This window comes from Haliotis asinina, chromosome 6, assembly GCF_037392515.1.
Source record: "Haliotis asinina isolate JCU_RB_2024 chromosome 6, JCU_Hal_asi_v2, whole genome shotgun sequence".
NCBI classification, from domain to species: domain Eukaryota; kingdom Metazoa; phylum Mollusca; class Gastropoda; order Lepetellida; family Haliotidae; genus Haliotis; species Haliotis asinina.
Window position 1 is genome coordinate 5,010,737 of NC_090285.1, and position 19,135 is coordinate 5,029,871.

Sequence of the window (19,135 nt, forward strand, 5' to 3'; positions counted from 1 at the left end):
GCCGATGTAAATACAGGACGTTCATTTTCTCATGTGTGTACAATGTACTTTGTTTCTGTGATAGTATCATAATGACATGTGATCCAGTCGTCTAAGTTGCAGCTATTCGCGGTGTAGAGTTGCGTCCCTTGAGCACACCTATGAAACCTATGAGTGTTGTTTCGGATCCTGGTTTGTCATAAGTTCGTTTCTAGGTTTGTCGCCACCACGTTTCTTTCACCACAATGGTAAAGTTTGAGCCCTCCTACATTGATTGATCTAACGACGTGATGTTAGCGGAATACTGTTAAAAGCGGCTTTAACTAATTAGCTCATAACTCAAATTTCCTCTGAACCTAAGCTGCAGTGCGTTGTGCAGCTTTACACAGGTTGTACACTCCGCAAGACCCGTGCTTTTGTCATGATCCCCCCCCCCCCCCTTGGAAGGAACTACTCCACCCCACTGGGCACCCAAGTTGGCAATCAACTCATTTAGTGGGTATAACTACATTGTTGGCATTGTGGGTATTTGGTTCTGTGGAGGTCAGAGGGTAGCAGAGAGGGAAGGAAATGAAGTTAGTTATAATAGTAATATAGTAATAGTCCGCTTATATGGAGCTCATATCCAGGCACATTGCTTGCTCACGGCACAATGTACATTACTGTCCTCCAGTCAAAGGCTGTTAAAAGGACGCTATCATACTTCCCTATGCTTCTTCAGCTCACTGGGGATCATACAGCTATGCTGTCTCGTAGACACAATGAACTGAACACTCAGAGTTCCAGCACATCCTCACGGGCACCCATTTTACAGCTGGGTGAACTGAGACAATGTGCATCTTTAAACCTTGTCTACTAATGCTACGCAAGTGTGCCCACCTTGGGACCTGAACCTAGGTGCCTCCACCGGGGAGGAGACCCGTGTAGGTCCCGGGGTAGAATAGGTCTTCTGCAACCCATGCTTGCAACAAAAGGCGACTATGCTTGTCGTAGGAGGTGACTAACGGGATTGCGTTGTGGGGCTCGCTGACTTGGTTGACACATCATCGGTTCCCAAATGCAAAGGTCGATGCTCATGCTATTGATCACCGGATTGTCTGGTCTTACTCTTGATTATTTACAGGCCGTCGCCATATAGCTGGAATATTGCTCAGTGCGGCATGTAAAGAAACGCATTCATTTACACTATCCACACTATTACACTATATAAATATCCACGTAAGACTGGACTTAATGCTACATATTCAATACATAGTCGTTATTCTTGAAGTGGATTAACGGTCTGACGTGGCCCTGTGTGTGTTGTATTTACATGACATAATAAAATCTGTTCATGTTAAGATGTAGAGATCAACACTGTAACACATTTTTGTACACAAGCACAACCCTAACACTGTGAAAGATTTGGGCTTTACAGGAATTCTGAATTATAGACGTTTCTAGGTTCATTTTGAGAAACAGTGCCCCTGTAAAGAAAGTGGCACTCATACGTCTGTTGGTCTCAACCAAAAATCCTGAAAAGGAAGACTAGTTAAAACAGTCCTCCCTGAATGGGGTACGTTTCCACTTATGTCGTAATATGATCAGTTCCGTGCAGAAAGTCACGAAAGATTCGGCTTCAGAAAGTATTACGCCTTGTAAGTGTCTTATTGATCGAAAGCTTCATTTCATCGTTCCCTGAATACTTAGAGGGGTGTTCATGATATCAACCACTGGATTGTTTGGTCCAGACGACGTTTTTCATAGACTATTGTTGTACAGCTGGAACATTTCTTGAGCGTGTCCTTCAATAACAGGGAAACAAGTGCGTCAGTGTCTAAGGTGTCGTTGGAGGAAACTTGTATTTCTCACAAGCAAGTAAACTCATTAGTGTATGAGCGAGTTGGGTTTTACGCCGCCTTTAGCAATATTCAAGCACTATTATGGCGGGAGACTCTAGAAATGGATCGAAACGTGGCCTCCAACATGACAAGCCAATGCTTTAACCATAGGGCTACCACGCCGCCCCAACGATCTCATTAAGAGACGGCAACCTATTATTGTTATATAAAATCAATATTCGTGATCATTCGCCATGACACTATTATGAGAGACTCATCTTTCCCAAGGTAAATTCCGATAAGACGTTTCACGCTAATGTTCTATTTACTGCACTATGACCAGTGCACCGTCAGCTCAGGGCTTTTGTGTCTAGCTACAGTGCATTCAGGGACTTGACTGGCGGGGCCCAGTGTGTCACAATGCTCGGTGCAGAGATGTAACTACTCACACATCCGTGGTGGGTAATCAAAAGCCATCAGTGCAGCACATATGAATTACTCCATCCGCGTGAGATGTCTGTATTATTCTACCGCATAACAGATTCAGATGCATGGACCTTATTGTACGGTCCATTTTGGAAATGTCTCTTCAGTTTTATGCGTAACCAAACTTAGTTTTCCAGAAGGCTGTATCGAATGATTATCATACCACGCGGTGTGGGGCAGGAGGAAAGGCAACCATTGTACAGCATTCCGGTTGATGCTTGCAGAAACAGATGACTGTTTGTGAAAACGAATACACAAGAGAAACCTGTTTTACATGTCTAACGTCGAAGATGAAACTGATCATTGGGGTATAACTGTGTTCCAAATGTCATGTTTAATGCTGATTTTGGTAGGACAACTGTTCCAATGAATGAGAAAGTTCGAATTCCAATCTTATATCCTGCTTAGGTTAGTTGTGTCTGGGTGAATTGCCCCCTTATCCCCTATTGTCACACCAGTCATATGCTTAGGGTGGATGGACCCTCACTCTTTGTCATTACTTCATACACTGATGCACATTGTGAAATCGGTTACCACATGTTATAGTCAGATTGTGAAACCAGTTATTTCGTGAAATGACTAAGAGGGCCAGCCATTTCATGTCATTTTGTTTAACAACAACCAATACACAGCTATTGTCTGGTGTGGCTACTTTCGACATTGCAAGTGTCAAAGTGTCAAAATGACGCTCGCGTGAATTTGCACCTGTAACAGAAGACTGATGTTAATGTATGGTAACTAAAAACGTCAACGAAAATAAAGAAACTGCCCATTATATTTTAGTTAAACAAAGGACGAGTCATTAAAACAGTGAATATTTGAATATGTAACAACCAATACACAGTTATTGTCTGGTGTGGCTGCTTTCGACATTGCAAGTGTCAAAGTTTCAAAATGACGCAAAATGGCTGGCCCTCATAGTCATTTCAAGAAATTACTGATGTCACAATCTGACTCAACTAGTACATGTATAATATCAAGGGTGCGTTCTCTGCATGATACAACAGGTCGTTTAGATAAGTAGGTGTTATACACAGAATAGGCTGTTTTCCAAGTGTGTTTTATATTGTTTTTGTCGTTGTATACAACAAATTGGTTGTAATCTACTTGATAAAGAGAGCAGTTGTGCATTTAGTATGGTGGCTGAATAGGGCCTTAAATTTGCAGGCGAGAAAGCGATATCGCGAGACGAGAAAACAATGTCGCGAGACGAGAAAGTGATAATACGAGACCAGACAGTGATAACGCGAGACGAGAAAGTGATAACGCGAGACGAGAAAGTGATAACGCGAGACGAGAAAGCAATAGCACGAGACGAGAAAGCAATATGATTGCGTGAGAAAGCGATAGAGCGAGAGAGCGATATTACGCACATAAGCGATATTACGCTATTAAATGCTTTTTAGTAATGTTCTTGTAGGTGAATAGCATTGTTTAATTTGCCGTTTAGAAAATATCTAAGATAGATGTAGACTTTCCTGTGGCATACTATTTGAACGTATGCAAAAGTCATATCGTAGAATACCGGAAACATTCATTTTGTGAAGTGACTAAAGGAATTAAATATTTGATGCCATCACTGAATTGGAATTGTCTCAACCAGCTTTATGACACCAAACAATTCAAAATATGATGTGTTACCAATGTGTCGGAAGTGTCAAATGAAAGAGAGGGACCAATCACAAAATGGCATTGTGATAGCACTAACGCAGCCTAATACAGTATATTCAACCACATTCAAGCCATCATCCTAAAATAAAATCACTGCAACAACCGTCATTAAGTGAGTGAGTTGGGATTTATGTTGCTCTTAGCAATAATCCAGCAAATTGGAGTCATTTATGTTTATGTCACTTTATTGTATTTCATGGTTATCATCAATACAGCTCTACCTTCTATGAGTTATTGAAGATGATTAATATTTAATAACTGACGATATTGACGTATATGAACCCAAATCGCTATTAAACCAAGGAACGAAAGAGGCGCACGTGACAGTAAAACACCTTGGTACCTAAATGTAGAAACAGAACCATACCACAGTCAGTGGTCTAACCTTGGCAAATGAAAGGATGCAGTCAAACATCCGTCCAATCAAAGCTGAAACTAGTACGCAGGTAAACGCTGGTATAACTGACCATAGTGAACTTCGAGTGGCATTTAGGAGTTGATGTGTTGGACAATGAGGAAAGTTCTGTGGATATGCAGCTTCTTTATTATAATATAAGCGACGTTTGAGCATTTGAACAAGCCAACAGGTACAAATGTCTAGTATAAGTCTTGGTGTAGACAGTCATCAAACACGTGATGTACAATACTTCAGGAAAGATTTATATGCATGAGTAAAGTTTGTTCAGTAAGTTTACTCATTAACAATGATGCATGATGAAGCCAAGCGCCCATGTGAATAACAACCCTTTGCTCTGTAGCACTTTTATCTCATATCATACATATCATCACTAAAAGTATGTTATGAATATATCATTGAGACAGTTTAAATGACATTTTTTTGTCGAGAGTTGATGTGTAAAAAATATTTGACCGCCATTGTAACATATGCGTACACAGTGATTTTCCAATCTCTGTATACATGTAGTATACATATCGTGGTCGTGTAGGGTTTGATCAGCTGATTGGTGACGCGTGTATTCAGTTAACCTTTTTCAGTCTGTAACATTTTCGTTGTCAGACGAAACTTGAAACTCGTTCAATATTTGTAATTATCTACCTATATTATCTTGGTTATGATTTGGTCAACCCCTGTCAAAACGATTCGAATTTAACAAGAAACAATAGGTGACATTCACTGGGTTGCAGACGAATAAATCCTCCTTCACATCTACAAAACACTTATCATGTTTACACTGGGCTGCGTCGCACCCCTCCTCTGTACCCTGCCAATTATGATTAACTACACTCCCAGCAATAGAAGGCCCTTAAAATAGTAAAAGGGGCAAAAACTCCCGACTTTTTCTTTGATATTCCTTCATCTTGTGTTCATTAATACACCCCTATCAATATGTCAGTTTTACAGTTTACAGGAGTTTCATGATATAGTGCTTTATTTCCGAAGTGATGATTATATTACGTTTTTGTTTAACCCACCTACCACGTCGATGAATTGTCGCACTGTCTCAAGCGTATAGTCTGGAGATAGGGAGGGACAGTTTGTTAAAGTATTACCTTAAGTACAACAATATTATGGACAACAATAACGGTATTATGTCATAAACATTTGGAACAATACCTTTTCACCACATATTTGTAGAAATATATATGTTTGAAATATGTACGCGTAAAAAGGTACTGATAAAAGGTACAGGCTGTATAACATTCCATCACTGAAACAATAAAGCCCAACGTCGAGAGAGAATATGATAGAGGATTTTGCCAACATTAACACCGCACTCGGCACTATTTCACCTGTATGGCGGCGTCCTGTAAATAATTGAGTATGAACAAGACAATCCAGTGATCAACATCATGAGCATCGATGTACGTGATTGGGTTACTATGACATGAGCCTGACCACCCGATCCTGTTGGTCACCTTGTTACCGCAGTAACACGGGGAGTAGGGAATATACTGGTTGTTAAGACTTTGCGGGGTATTGTCTCATTTTCTGATACTTGTCTTTATGGCGTGATGGCAAATGTGTAGCTTTAGCCCAAGGAATAAAAAGTACTAGTAACATACCTAATGAGAAATACTTCTGTATTGGTGGAACAGGATATTACGGAGTAAATTCTTATTCCTTCACCAGGTGCATGAAGAGACTAGGAAAAGCTATATACGAACATTTGAAACAATTGTGCCAAGATAACAAGGCAAGACTGCAGTTAATTAGCGCAAAATTGGTGGGGTGGATGGGCAAATGGAAAGCAGGGATTGTTTATCTAGGCATGAGTGATGAGATAACAATGGTGACATTTAAGAAGGGAAATGACAAGAAAGAAATGTAAGCCAGGAATTAATCCTGGCATAATTAGTGATTTAACAATAATGGTTGTTATCCTTTTCACAGGCTTTAAAAACACTCATTCATTTCAGCTGAAACACTAACGGTTTCTTGCGTTACTGTTGGAGTATTGTCCGGACAAGTTAAAAGATTAATTACAAAAATGCCACAGCCGACTAGAACAAATGGCAATTGAGCTTGAGCTTCCTGTTGGATTAGGTCATACGCAGACATGTGCAGACAGGGCAGAATTAAGGTAAATATCGCTTTCTCACTTTATTGCTCTATCGCTTTCTCGCCTCGTTATATTGCTTGTTTGCCTTGTTATATCGCTTTCTCACTTTGTTATATCGTTTTCTCGCTCTATCACTTTATCGTTTTCTTGTCTCGTGCTATCGCTTTTTCGTCGTGTGATCTCGCTCTCTCGCTTCCAAATTTTAAGCCGAGAAAACGATGGCCCTAATCAGCTACCATACCAACACCAGGACGTGTCTCCGCAGTTTGGCACATTGAATCACATTGCGTAATAGAACAAAGGTTATTTTATAGGCCGGTTAAATGTCATGGTGGCCACAGGGAACGCCACACTTAAAAAAGTACCATACCTTTGTTTTGTTAACATATGACAACATTAATCATTTTATGTATATTTTGTTCTTTAATCTTGCATTCTCTGCTTTTATTGCAGATTGTATTATCAGCTACCAACTAAGAAGTGTGTAAAATGTTTTCTTTTGTCTCGAATGCATGGGATACTCACATTCAGATTTGGATGTCCTATATGCTGGAGACGTTTTTATAGGTCGTTTATGAGTCTTTAAACTACCTTCACATTGGTGTAGATTACGTATCTACATGCACAGCCAGTAATGGGGGACACATATGACTAAAATGCTCGCGTTTACGGATGTCCCATATACTGACAACAGCGTGGAGCGATTGATTTTATGGGTCGTTTAAGAGCCATTAAACAAAGCGTGTGCAAGAAATATCTGCTGTCTATAGATGCAGAACATTAATTGGGTGCATGCATGAATCAGAGTTTCTCGTGTACAGCTGATATAAATATGACTCTGTTCATGTTTTCAACGTGTAAACAACATATATACTTTGTTGTTGTGCTAGAATCATAATCAGACGCGGTCCAGTCTAATACTTTGTAGATTTGTGTCTCTTAAACACAACAGGTTTGCACAAGTTCGTTTGTAGGTTTACAAGAACTACACCTGTCTCTTTTCACCAAAATGCTCTAAGCCTGAGCTCTGCGTGACTTTACAGCTTCCTTCTACAGTAATCTAACACAACGTGATATACGTGGATTACTGTTAGAAGCGGTTTTAACGTAGTTTATCCCTGAACCTTACCTACAGTAGTGACATGTTCATGTACTTGTTTAAGTGCCTGACTGTGAGGGTGTGGGTTCGAATCCTAAATAGGTCTCAACTCCAGAAAAAGTGATAGAATTACTTTTGTACTTTCATAAGGAAGTGTAATTCCTAATGTAACATATTTTACATTTGTCCACTTTCTAAATGACATTGTGTGATCATAGCTTTCGGTCGTGGGAGCCGTGTCAGTTAACAGTTATCAGAGAGATACACAAAGTCCGCAGTCTAGACAACCAGTCGTCCGACTTTCATTTTTGTGTGAGTCGCGGGGGCTGAGCGGGTCAGGTGGCTTTGCATGCTAACGATTGGATACTTGACTCGGAGAGTGTGGGTTCGAATCCCGTATGGGGCTCAACACAAAAAGTATTAGAATTTGTACTTTACTAGGAAAGTGTTATCCTAAATATAACTGACCACTTTCTAAATGGCATTGTGTAATCATAGAAATGGTAGGCTGGTTTGTTGAGTGTTAATGCCAGTGTCAGACTGCCTCCACGATCCAGTGGCTAGTGCATGTACACGGAGGGTCGGGTTCGATCCCTGGCCGTCATACTGAAAGACCAGAGCCTCGGTCCTCAAAGCGATTGTAGCGCTAGGAGTCATAAGTCTATGTTAAAGTATGGGAGTTACGATCATCTTAGTTCTACGACAGTCGTACGAGGGGATGTCAAAAAGTAGTGAGCCTAAACTCTATTCTCAATGTCTAATGTGTGTAAAGTTACCATTTCATTGTGAAGGAATCTTTAGTAAAGCCACATCCAAAGTTTGACATATGTGGGTAATGTAGTTCACGAGATTTGAGTTACCACAACACATTGGGGTATAATATTTGTAAAATAATTGCAGAAAACGAAAACAACATGTTATTTGGTACCCCTTGGATAATGGTATGTCCTCAAGTAATATCATATACCCCGTCGTAATCAACAGCCAAAGATTTGGATTACTTGATTTAGATTTAGACATGGACTGTCATTGACTACACTGCAACATCACCTGTCTACAGTACTATCATCGGTCGCCACAGCACATCATCACTTGGCTACAGTACATCATCACTTGGCTACAGTACATCATCACTTGGCTACAGCACATCATCACCTGGCTACAGCACACCATCACCTGTCTACAGTAAAATCATCACTTGGCTACAGCACATCATCACTTTCCTACAACACGTTATCACCTGGCTACAGGACATCATCACCTGGCTACAGTACATCATGACTTGGCTAAAGAACATCATCAATTGGCTAAATTACATCATCAATTGGCTACAGTACATCATCAATTGGCTGCAGCACATCATCACTTGGCTACAGTACATCATCACTTGGCTACAGTACATCATCACTTGGCTATAGTACATCATCACTTGGCTACAGTACATCATCACTTGGCTACAGTACATCATCGGTTGGCTACAGCACATCATCGCTTGGCTACAGCACATCATCACTTGGCTACAGTACATCTTTTGGTTACACTACATCATCACTTGGCCTAGGTTCAGCATGACTCGGCAGCAGCACGTCATCACTCAGCAGGAGTAAGCACTCAATCGAAAGCCGTACATGAACACTCCCCTGTCGTAACAATACTGTCCGATCAACACCCTTCGCTTGCAGTACACTCACGTTAACGTAGTGATTTTCATTTATCAAAACACACATACTCCAATTGCAAAACATCTCTTTACGTGTTCTAAAGAGTGTAAGAAGTGCATGAACATATCAAGCAGTATAAAAAATATATCAACCGATTACTGGAAGGCAAAAAGATAAGGCTAAAGAACTTTCGAAAATGTTTACACAAAGTAAAGTCTACAAACTAAAGGGAGATAAATCATATGGAGCCAAACTCATATGAACCAAATGCGACATTCATCAGATTCGGTAACCTGATTGGTAAGTATTGTGAATAACAGACTTAACACTTTTTATAAAACATTAACGTATTACATCTTGCCCAGACGAGTTTCACAAATGTCCACTCAACAAAAGATAACACCTTTGTTATGAATATGCTCAACTAAAAACTAGCAAAAGCGTTCGATAATGTATGGAGGGTTGGGCTACTCAACAGTGTAATTAATGGTAGATTTTTAACTCTTGTTCAAATAATGTATGATAATATGAAATCGTTTGTACTATCCTTACTAATGATAGATGTACATCTGTGAGTCTTTGTAGCTTCCCAGATATTGATATGAACCAATGTATTTCATTTATGATACTACTGTATGTAGATGTCACTGTCCTTTTTTGATGATTCTGTCCCTGGGTGGGGTGTACGATTTATATATATATATATTAGTCGCTCAAAGGGTAATCTGTTACAGGTATGAGCTATATTATGTTGGAACAACTCCAAAAATCATCAAAGTTGATTTAGATAATTATGCACTTATCCAAGGCGCTATCCAATGTTTAATGCCAGTGGTTAACTTCTCAGGTAGAATCAATCCTAGAGGGTCAATTTTACCGAAGTTGGAAAGCTGAGATAGACAACAGCCCTGAAGGTTTCTATTACAGATACATTAAAAATCTTTAGAAAATTATCTCCTTCTTCCACCTATGTATATTTACCAGTTTTAAAATACGAAACGTGTAACCATAACGTATATGTTGAAGTTGGCCGTTGCCATGGCATTGATCGTCAAAACAGAACCTGCAGTCTCTGTAGATCACTTGCTGTAGCAGATAATTTTCATTATTTATTTAAATGCGAAGCTGTTACTGAACAAAGAAATAAATACATTCCCATTAAATGCTTAATATCTTTCCCTAACCTAATAACGTATAAAGCATATTCATGAAGCAAAACCTGGAGCAGTAAAAAAGATATAGCAAACTACCTAAACCTAGTTGCTAAAAAGTGAGAAGAAACTGAATGATATATGTCGTATTTATGTTGTAAAACTATGCTTGTACTTTCTGCCATCTTGCCTTTATGTATATGTATTGTGTGTGTTCATAATGTTTCTCTTGTACCACCAGCAGTGTGTTCTTGATATTAAGAGAGCTTGAGAATACTCTTAGTTATCGTAACATAATGGATCATGGATGATTCCAGAAAGCTAAAAATTTATCGGAAAGGTTCCAGTTGGAAAAAGGACAGATAATTAATGAAGGCCACATTGGCCTGCAAACGTTTAAAACTACTAGCCCCATACACTGACAACGAACTCTCATTACCGCCGGGCCGGCGATTATATGTCGCTGATCAAATGATCTTCTTGTTCCTATTGTATCGCAACGTTGGTAGATTGGTAGGTTGGCTGGTTTGTTTAATTTGTTGTGTATCGCTGCACTCCGCAATATTCCAGCTGTACGGCAGCGGTCTGTAAATAATCGACCAGACAATCCAGTGATCAACATCATAAGCATCGTTCCACGCAGTTGTGATACAATGACCACCCGATCCCATTAGACACCCCGTCAGGCAAACCTGGGTAACTGAAGACCAGTTCTAACACGGATGGTCACGAGTATAGAGAGGATCTAGGCATAGTGTTCTTGTTAACATTGTGATGATCCGAACAGTATTACTTTCGGGGGATAGCTCGTAGTTGGAATTCAGGTGGCGCATTTGTTAAACCCAGTATTCCTTCCAGTGGAGGCTTAACCCCGTTTACTGGGACGAACTTGAACTTCTGAATCATGGTGGTGAGGAAGAGGAAGAGCTCCATCCGGGCCATTGCTTCTCCCAGGCAAATCCTTCGACCTTAAAATATGAAAACAAAAGTTCAGTTCTATTACCGTATGTATGTATGTATGTATGTATGTATGTATGTATGTATGTATGTATGTATGTATGTATGTATGTATGTATGTATGTATGTATGTATGTATGTATGTATGTATGAATGTATGTATGTATGTATGTATGTATGTATGTATGTATGTATGTATGCGTGTGTGTGTGTGTGCGTGCGTGCGTGCGTGCGTGCACGTATTCATGTATGTATGCACGTACGTGTGTGTGTGTTTGTGTGTGTGTGTGTGTGTGTCCATGCCACTCTATGAAAGGAGCGTATGTGCATGTACTTATGTATGTGCATACAGGTCTGTTGCATACGCTATGTAGCGTTTATAAGTAACTCACTCAAAGAAAATGGGATAAAATCATACATGTATATATACATCCAGTGCTTTCAGAAACTTGACGAAGACAGGGTCGGTATATTCAAAACGTTTGCCAAAGACAATGGAACAGACAATGGAACGGCATTCTGCGCTAAACGCTCTATGTGGAAACCTTGGCCTGTCTGTTTCTCCAGGGCTAAGACAAAGTGTGCAATTTCCTCGTGTATTTTGTCCTCCATGATCGTTCTTCCAGCCCCAAACTCTCGCAAAATGTTGAGAGCAAAGCGCCTTTGTTCATGCCACAAGTCCCCGGAAGATGCGACTACTCCTGTTTGCAAAATATAGTGAAATAGAATTCAACCCTATGCCGTAGCATAAATGGCACTGTATGTATGTATATTGGAGACATTTGTAGAACAGTGTTGTATGTGAATCACGTTGTTTCTGTTAAGACTCATTTCAGGACGGCGGTGACCTGGTTTCTATATTAAGACTGGGAGAAAGGATTGTAGAGTAAGGTTCTGGGCCTACTCTGGAATATACCAGTGATGTCAGAGGAACTGGAGGGGGATCTGAATCTGGTCTTTGCCAACTCACATACTCACATATTGCAGCGACGTGAATCTTACCATCAACATCTTTGTGTCCACAGTCAATTCTATTATATTAAGTTATATTGCATTTGTATTGCCACGCTGTTTCATACCATCATTGTAATTTCTTTGTATAACTGGGTATAACATTGTTCAGGTATATAATGCTGGAAAGGTGTGACATTAGTGAGCTGTATTGTACCAACAAGGTATGACATGGGTCAGCGGTATAGTGCTGCGAAGGTATTAAGTGGGTCAACTGTATGTTGCTGCCAAGGCACGGTATGGGTCAGCTGTGTGTTGCTGCCAAGGTATGAAGTGGGTCAGCTGTATAGTGCTGCCAAGGTATGACATAGGTCAGTTGTATGTTGCTGCCAAGGTATGAAGTGGGTCAGCTGTATGTTGCAGCCAAGGTACGACGTGGGTCAGCTGTATAGTGCTACGATCGTTTAAATTCCATACACAGCAAGTCTCGAGTTTAGGCAAGTTGCAGGGATAATGAGTCTTTTATTGCATCAGTAGGAAGCTTGTATCAAATGTATATAGCATAGACCAAAATACTATCGAAAAAGCGTGACATCGTGCCGTTAAACACTCGTTTTTTCGTTCAGATGCCCTCTGTAAACCTACTATATGGAATTCGGTTTTTGCAATACCTACATCTAGCAAAAATTGAATGCACCTTATCTGTGTTCGTGTACACACAAATTTTCACTTTCACCAACAATGCAGTACAAAAAGGTAAATGACACAACCAAACACAAACTGCTTACAATGTACCTGATTTGACGATGGTTTTAGCAATGACGGTTATTGGCACTATTAACGTTTTCATTATGGCTGTCGTGCCCGTCATGGTCCAATGGTTAGAGCCACTCTTAAAACACCTTTACTTCAGCTAAAATTTGAAGAAAACGCTCCTTTTCTCCTTGCGAAGAAATCAGTCAAAAATGTGTGTGGCCTGTCGGAGAAGACATCGGTGTTCTTGATTATGGCTTCTTTAAGGACGTTGTAGGCATTGAGGACGATGACAGGTTTGTGGAAGACATACAGACTGAAAATATCGCCATACTTCTGTCGAAGGTTCTTAAACAAAACACGGGAATCAGTCTCCATTGACAGGGCGTTCCCCTGGAACGGAAGGAGAGGGGGGCCAAGGGGAAGTCCATTTGCCCGCCGCATTGACAGTCATAACACTGTCAGCACCACGACCAGAAATAAGTGAGTGAGTGAGTTAACATTTAACGTCACATCGGCAATATTGCAGCCATATCGTGACGAGAACAATATAAGTTATAGTAATGTTAGGATGAGAAAAGAGAAAAAGTAAAACCTGTCAGCGAAGGACAGTAAAAACACTAGAGTATCACAGAACATAAAACTAGCATTGAAAGTTAAAACATTGGAATTAAAGAAGACAATACAACATAAAACCGGGGCTATAGATCGCCAACAACTGAAGGTAGATCACCATACTAAGGTCCATGGGGACTTACATTACTTCTGCTACCTGCATGAACCCTAGTTGGATTTACACCATCCCTTCAGCTATTGGCGATTATCCTGAAATTTAGCTATGACTTAAAACAACAAATATTCTACGATTAAAAACTAGTAGTAGATTTAAATTGACTATGAGAGTATTGGACTTACGTACCCTCTCAGGAGGACAATAATTTTACAATACTTCAACCCCCTTTGAGGGTATCGCCACTAACAATCTAAGTTACTAATTTAAACTACCAATCATTAAAATACAACTATCTACAGAACATATCAATTACAATTCAATAAGAAAATCAATTTCTTTTAAAAATCCAAGAATTAAATGAGTACTAACTGTGCTAAAAAGATCCTTCATTGTTTTGACATTGAAATAGTTATCCCTTATGATGGAGAATTCAACACAGTCAAGCAGGATATGCTTGACCGTGGTTCTCTCATCACAAGGGATACAAAACGGAGGATCATCGCCTTTTAGTAAATAACTGTGGGTGTAACGCGTATGGCCAATGCGACACCGTCGCAGAATGACCTCTTCAAATCTGGACTGACAGCCTAAGGGAGTGTAACCAATATAAGGTTTTATGGCATGTAATTTATTTATTCCCACTTGGGTATCCCACTTCTTTTGCATCAGATCACGAATGTAAGTTCTAATGCTAGCTTTATAGTCAGAGTATGGAATAAGAAGTGGTGTCACAGATTTGTTGAGTGCAGCCTTAGCAGCAAGATCGGCCATTGCATTCCCAGAAATACCTACATGGCTGGGTAACCAACAAAAGACGATGTTGCACTGGCCAGTTGCAAGATCATTATACAATTCAATTATGTCAATTAAAAGTGGATGTTTACAAGACAATTTTTAATAGCCTGAAGGCAAGAAAGAGAGTCAGAAAAAATTATATACTGTACATGATTAGGATGTCTTTGAATATATTGAAGACCCGTTAATATTGCGTTTGCTTCTGCAGTGAAAATGGAGCTGTTATCAGGTAATCGAGAAGATATTGTCCTGGATCCAATGACAGTGGCACAAGCAACTGTGCCACCATCCTTGGACTCATCTGTAAATAAGGATTTGTATGTACTATAATTATTTTTTAATTGCATAAACCCTTGTTTATATTGTAATTCGTTTGTGTCTGATTTTTTTAACTTTGTTAAGGTGAGGTCAACCTGTGGCCTCACTAATTGCCAAGGAGGAGAAGAAAGAAGACGAGAAGGCGCTATACTTTTCAGCTCAATGCCGGCAGCAGAAATAAATGGTTTAATTCTGTGCCCAAGAGGCGGAACAAGAGAAGGCTTTTTGTTGTATAAATGCTCATAAAGAGGATCGAAAACACAGTTAAAAGCAGGGTTGGATTCGTTAGAGTATAGTTTTGTAATATATTGTAAAGCTAATTTGATGCGGCGCTGTGTAAGAGATGGTTCGTCGGCTTCGACATAGAGACTGTCAATAGGAGAAGTTCGGAACGACCCAAGACAAAGTCTCAGACCTTGGTGGTGGATAGAATCAAGGAGTTTTAGATTGCTGTTACAGGCTCCACCATAAATGATGGAGCCATAATCAAGCTTCGAACGGACAAGTGAACGGTATAGGTGCAGGAGAGTAGCTTGATCCCCTCCCCATTTTGAGTTTGACACAATTTTCAATAGATCAAGTGCCTTCAGACATTTAGTTTTCAAGGATTTGATATGCGGAAGAAAAGTTAAATGAGAGTCGAAAATCAAACCTAAGAACTTGGCCTCCTTAACGACTTTGATAGGAGTGCCATTTAAAAATAATTCTGGGTCCTTATGTGGTTTATACTTACGGCAGAAATGGATGCAATTAGTTTTTGTCTTAGAAAACTTCAAACCATTCTCAAGACACCATTTATTTATTTTGTTTAAACATACTTGCATTTGCCGTTCAATAGTATGCATATTCTTACCGCGACAGGAAATATTAAAATCATCCACGAAAAGTGATCCATCTTTTGAATCGTTTAAAACCTTGGATAAACTGTTGATCTTGATACTAAATAAGGTCACAGACAAAATGCTGCCTTGCGGAACACCCTGATCCTGATTGTAATGATCAGACAGGGTAGAACCTACTCGGACTTGAAATTGTCTGCCTTGTAAAAACTGCGCTATAAAAAGAGGTAAACGACCCCTTAAACCGAAATCATGTAAATCCTTTAAAATGCCATGCTTCCAGGTGGTATCGTATGCTTTCTCGAGATCAAAAAAGATCGATACAGCATGCTGCTTATTTATAAATGCATTTTTTACAAAGGATTCTAAACGTACCAAATGATCAATGGTACTACGATTCTTCCTGAATCCACACTGAATATTTGTGATAAGGTTGTTAGTTTCAAGAAACCATGTTAATCGATTGTTTACCATACGCTCCATGGTTTTACAGACACAACTCGTTAAAGAAATTGGTCTGTAATTAGATGGATCGGTATGATCCCGGCCAGGTTTAGGAATAGGAATGATTATAGCATTTCGCCAAGATGGTGGGAAATTACCAGAAGTCCAGATACTGTCAAAGATATTCAATAATGTTTGTAAACACGATTCAGGGAGATGTTTAAGAAGCTGATAATGAATATTATCGGGGCCTGAAGCAGTGTCATGAGCTTGTCCAAGAGCAGCAATGAGCTCATGAATAGAAAATAATTCATTATAATCCTCCCCATTATCTGAATTAAAATTAATATTCTTTTTTTCTTGATGGTTTTTAAATTTCTGAAAAGTCGGTGAATAATTTGATGAGGAGGCTTGTTTAGCTAACGTTTCACCTAGTTTGTTAGCAATATCAGCTTTTTCAGTTAAAAGAGTGTCACCCTCCTTAAGATGGTGCACACTACATTTGGAACCTTTACCTTTTATCTTCTTCACCATATTCCATACCTTAGAAATAGGTGTTCGTGAGTTAATTCTAGAAACATAATTTCGCCATGACTGTCGTTTACTTTGTTGAAATGTACGACGAGCCTTGGCGTTTGAGATTTTAAACTGGTTTAAGTTATGGACGGTTGGATGTCGACGAAAATATTTTTCCGCCTTTTTTCTAGCCCTTCTAGCCTGTTTACAGTCAATAGTAAACCATGGCTTCCGAATATGTGGAACCATAGAGGACTTGGGAATACAATCATCGGCAATCATGTTTAATTCATCAGAAAACATCTGAATAGGATCAGACACATTGAGAAAGAATTCTGGTTTTAGTCTGTTAGTGCATAAGGTCTCGAATAAAGACCAATCTGCCTTGTTAAAGTTCCATCTAGACAATGGTGCAGCGTCACTGGGGTTTATGGCTGAAAGTATAGTGGGAAAATGGTCACTTCCACAAAGATCATCGTGGACTGACCATTCAAATTCATTGTATAAACTGGAATCAGCAACAGATAAATCAAGAGAGGAGTACGAACCTGTCGCGGGATGAAGATATGTATGAGAATTATCATTGAAAATACATAAATCAGTATTCGTGAAGAAATCCTCAAGAATCTTTCCTTTCCCATTGGTGTTACTGCTACCCCAAAGTGGGTTATGACCATTTAAGTCCCCCATGATAATACAAGGTTTTGGGAGTTGGTCATAAAGGATCTGATGATCGGATTGCTGCAGAGTCGATGATGGCTGAATATACAATGAACACAAGGTAATAACAATATGCAGAGTAACACGAACCGCAACTGCCTGAAGAGGGGTAGTGAGAGGAACAAGACTGTGGATAGTTCCCTGCTTCACCAAGATAGAAGATCCCCCTGTAGCTTTATTACCGGGAGGTGAGAAACAGTGGTATGAATCATATTGTCTGATATCAAAGTTATCCGTGGGTTTTAGATATGTTTCTTGCAAACATAATGCTGCTGGCTTGAAGTCTTGAATTAATAGTTGCAAATCATTGAAATTGTTTTTAAGGCCTCTACAGTTCCACTGAAGGATATCGAAAGAACAGCTCATGGAGGCTGAACTGGAGATCGTGATCTCGAGGAAGATCCTCTCCGCTGAGTTGTCGGAGAAGGAGTGACTTCCATGTCTAGAGGTTCAAAGTTGTTATGAACCTCTACAGGGGATGTTAATGGGGAAGGGACCTCTACATGTTTGAGGGTCCTAGATCCTTTCTTCTTTGATTGTTTCTTTTCCTTGTTAGTAAGTTTTACACTATTTTGTGAGTTTTCCACTGTTTCGGGCCCTCGAGCAAGCTGAGGTCCAGATTGAAGAACAGTCTGTGAAGCTGATGTTGATGACTTGTTGCCTTCAGGAGTCACTGATTGCTTATCAGTGACCCAGCAGATGTCTGTCTGACATGCTCTGTCAACTTTGCTCTGTGAAGAGGTAACAGCAGCAGAGTAAGAGTGAGAAGCTGACTGAATTGGGTGAGTCTGAGTTGTCAGTAATTTTATTGCCTCTGAAAAAGAAATATTATTTGTATACTTCAGTTTGATAATCTGGGATTGCTTCTGAAAGAATGGACAGGATTTTGAAGAAGAGAAGTGGTCACCGTTGCAGTTAGCACACTTGATATCGTCTGTACAGGTATCCATACTTTCATGAGTTTTGCTGCAACGACAGCATGTTGGAGATTTAGTGCAGGACCTGGCCCCGTGTCCAAACTTCTGACAGTTATAACAACGGAGTGGAGTCGGTATGTACACATCGACTTCAATGTTGAAATAACCAGCCTTAATTGATGATGGTACTTTTGGTAAGGCAAAGGTAAGGAGATATGTTGTCGTTTGAACAATCCTGTCTTGCTCCTTCCTAGTAAATCTCTTCACAGATGTTACTCCTTGAGACTTCAGCTCTATCGCTATCTCATCCTCGGACATGTCAGACAGACATCTAGTGCGATCACGGATTACACCTCTACAAGAATTTAGAGATTTGTGTACCGAGACAGAAATTTCAGTGGTTCCAAAATGGCTTGCTTTGAGTAAATTGATAGACTGTTGACGTCTTGAACATTCAACCAGCAGGGATCCATTTCGTAAACGCGATACGTTCTTAACATCTCCACAAATCCCTTTAACAGCTTTAGAAACAACAAAAGGATTAATCTTAAGGGGTGTATCATTAATTCCATTGACCACCAGAAACCGCGGCCATGAGTCAGCATTATCCTGTGAGACACTGTCATCATCAGATGAAATGATTTCTGTATCTAGATGCCTTCTTTTACTTTTCGATCGTGAACCAGTGTATTGTAAGGTTGCCATGATATGGAAAAAGATTCAACATCCCTGCTCCCCACCCACCATGGAGTGTCAACAAGGACGGTGTCGAAGTGGAAGCCACCTACAAGCACCAGGGTTAC

The 19,135-nt window shown here is 39.9% G+C and overlaps 1 protein-coding gene across 1 annotated transcript; it reads right to left on the reverse strand.

The window, feature by feature from the left end:
- Positions 1-17,777: 17,777 nt before the first annotated feature.
- On the reverse strand, positions 17,778-18,650 carry LOC137286757 (uncharacterized). Its single transcript, XM_067818737.1, has one exon. The coding sequence runs from the start codon at positions 18,648-18,650 to the stop codon at positions 17,778-17,780; it is 873 nt and encodes a 290-aa protein (XP_067674838.1).
- Positions 18,651-19,135: the final 485 nt, after the last annotated feature.

Bases quoted from the DNA above. Each gene is read 5' to 3' on its own strand.
- LOC137286757 (XM_067818737.1), bottom strand. From the start codon at position 18,650: ATGTCCGAGGATGAGATAGCGATAGAGCTGAAGTCTCAAGGAGTAACA.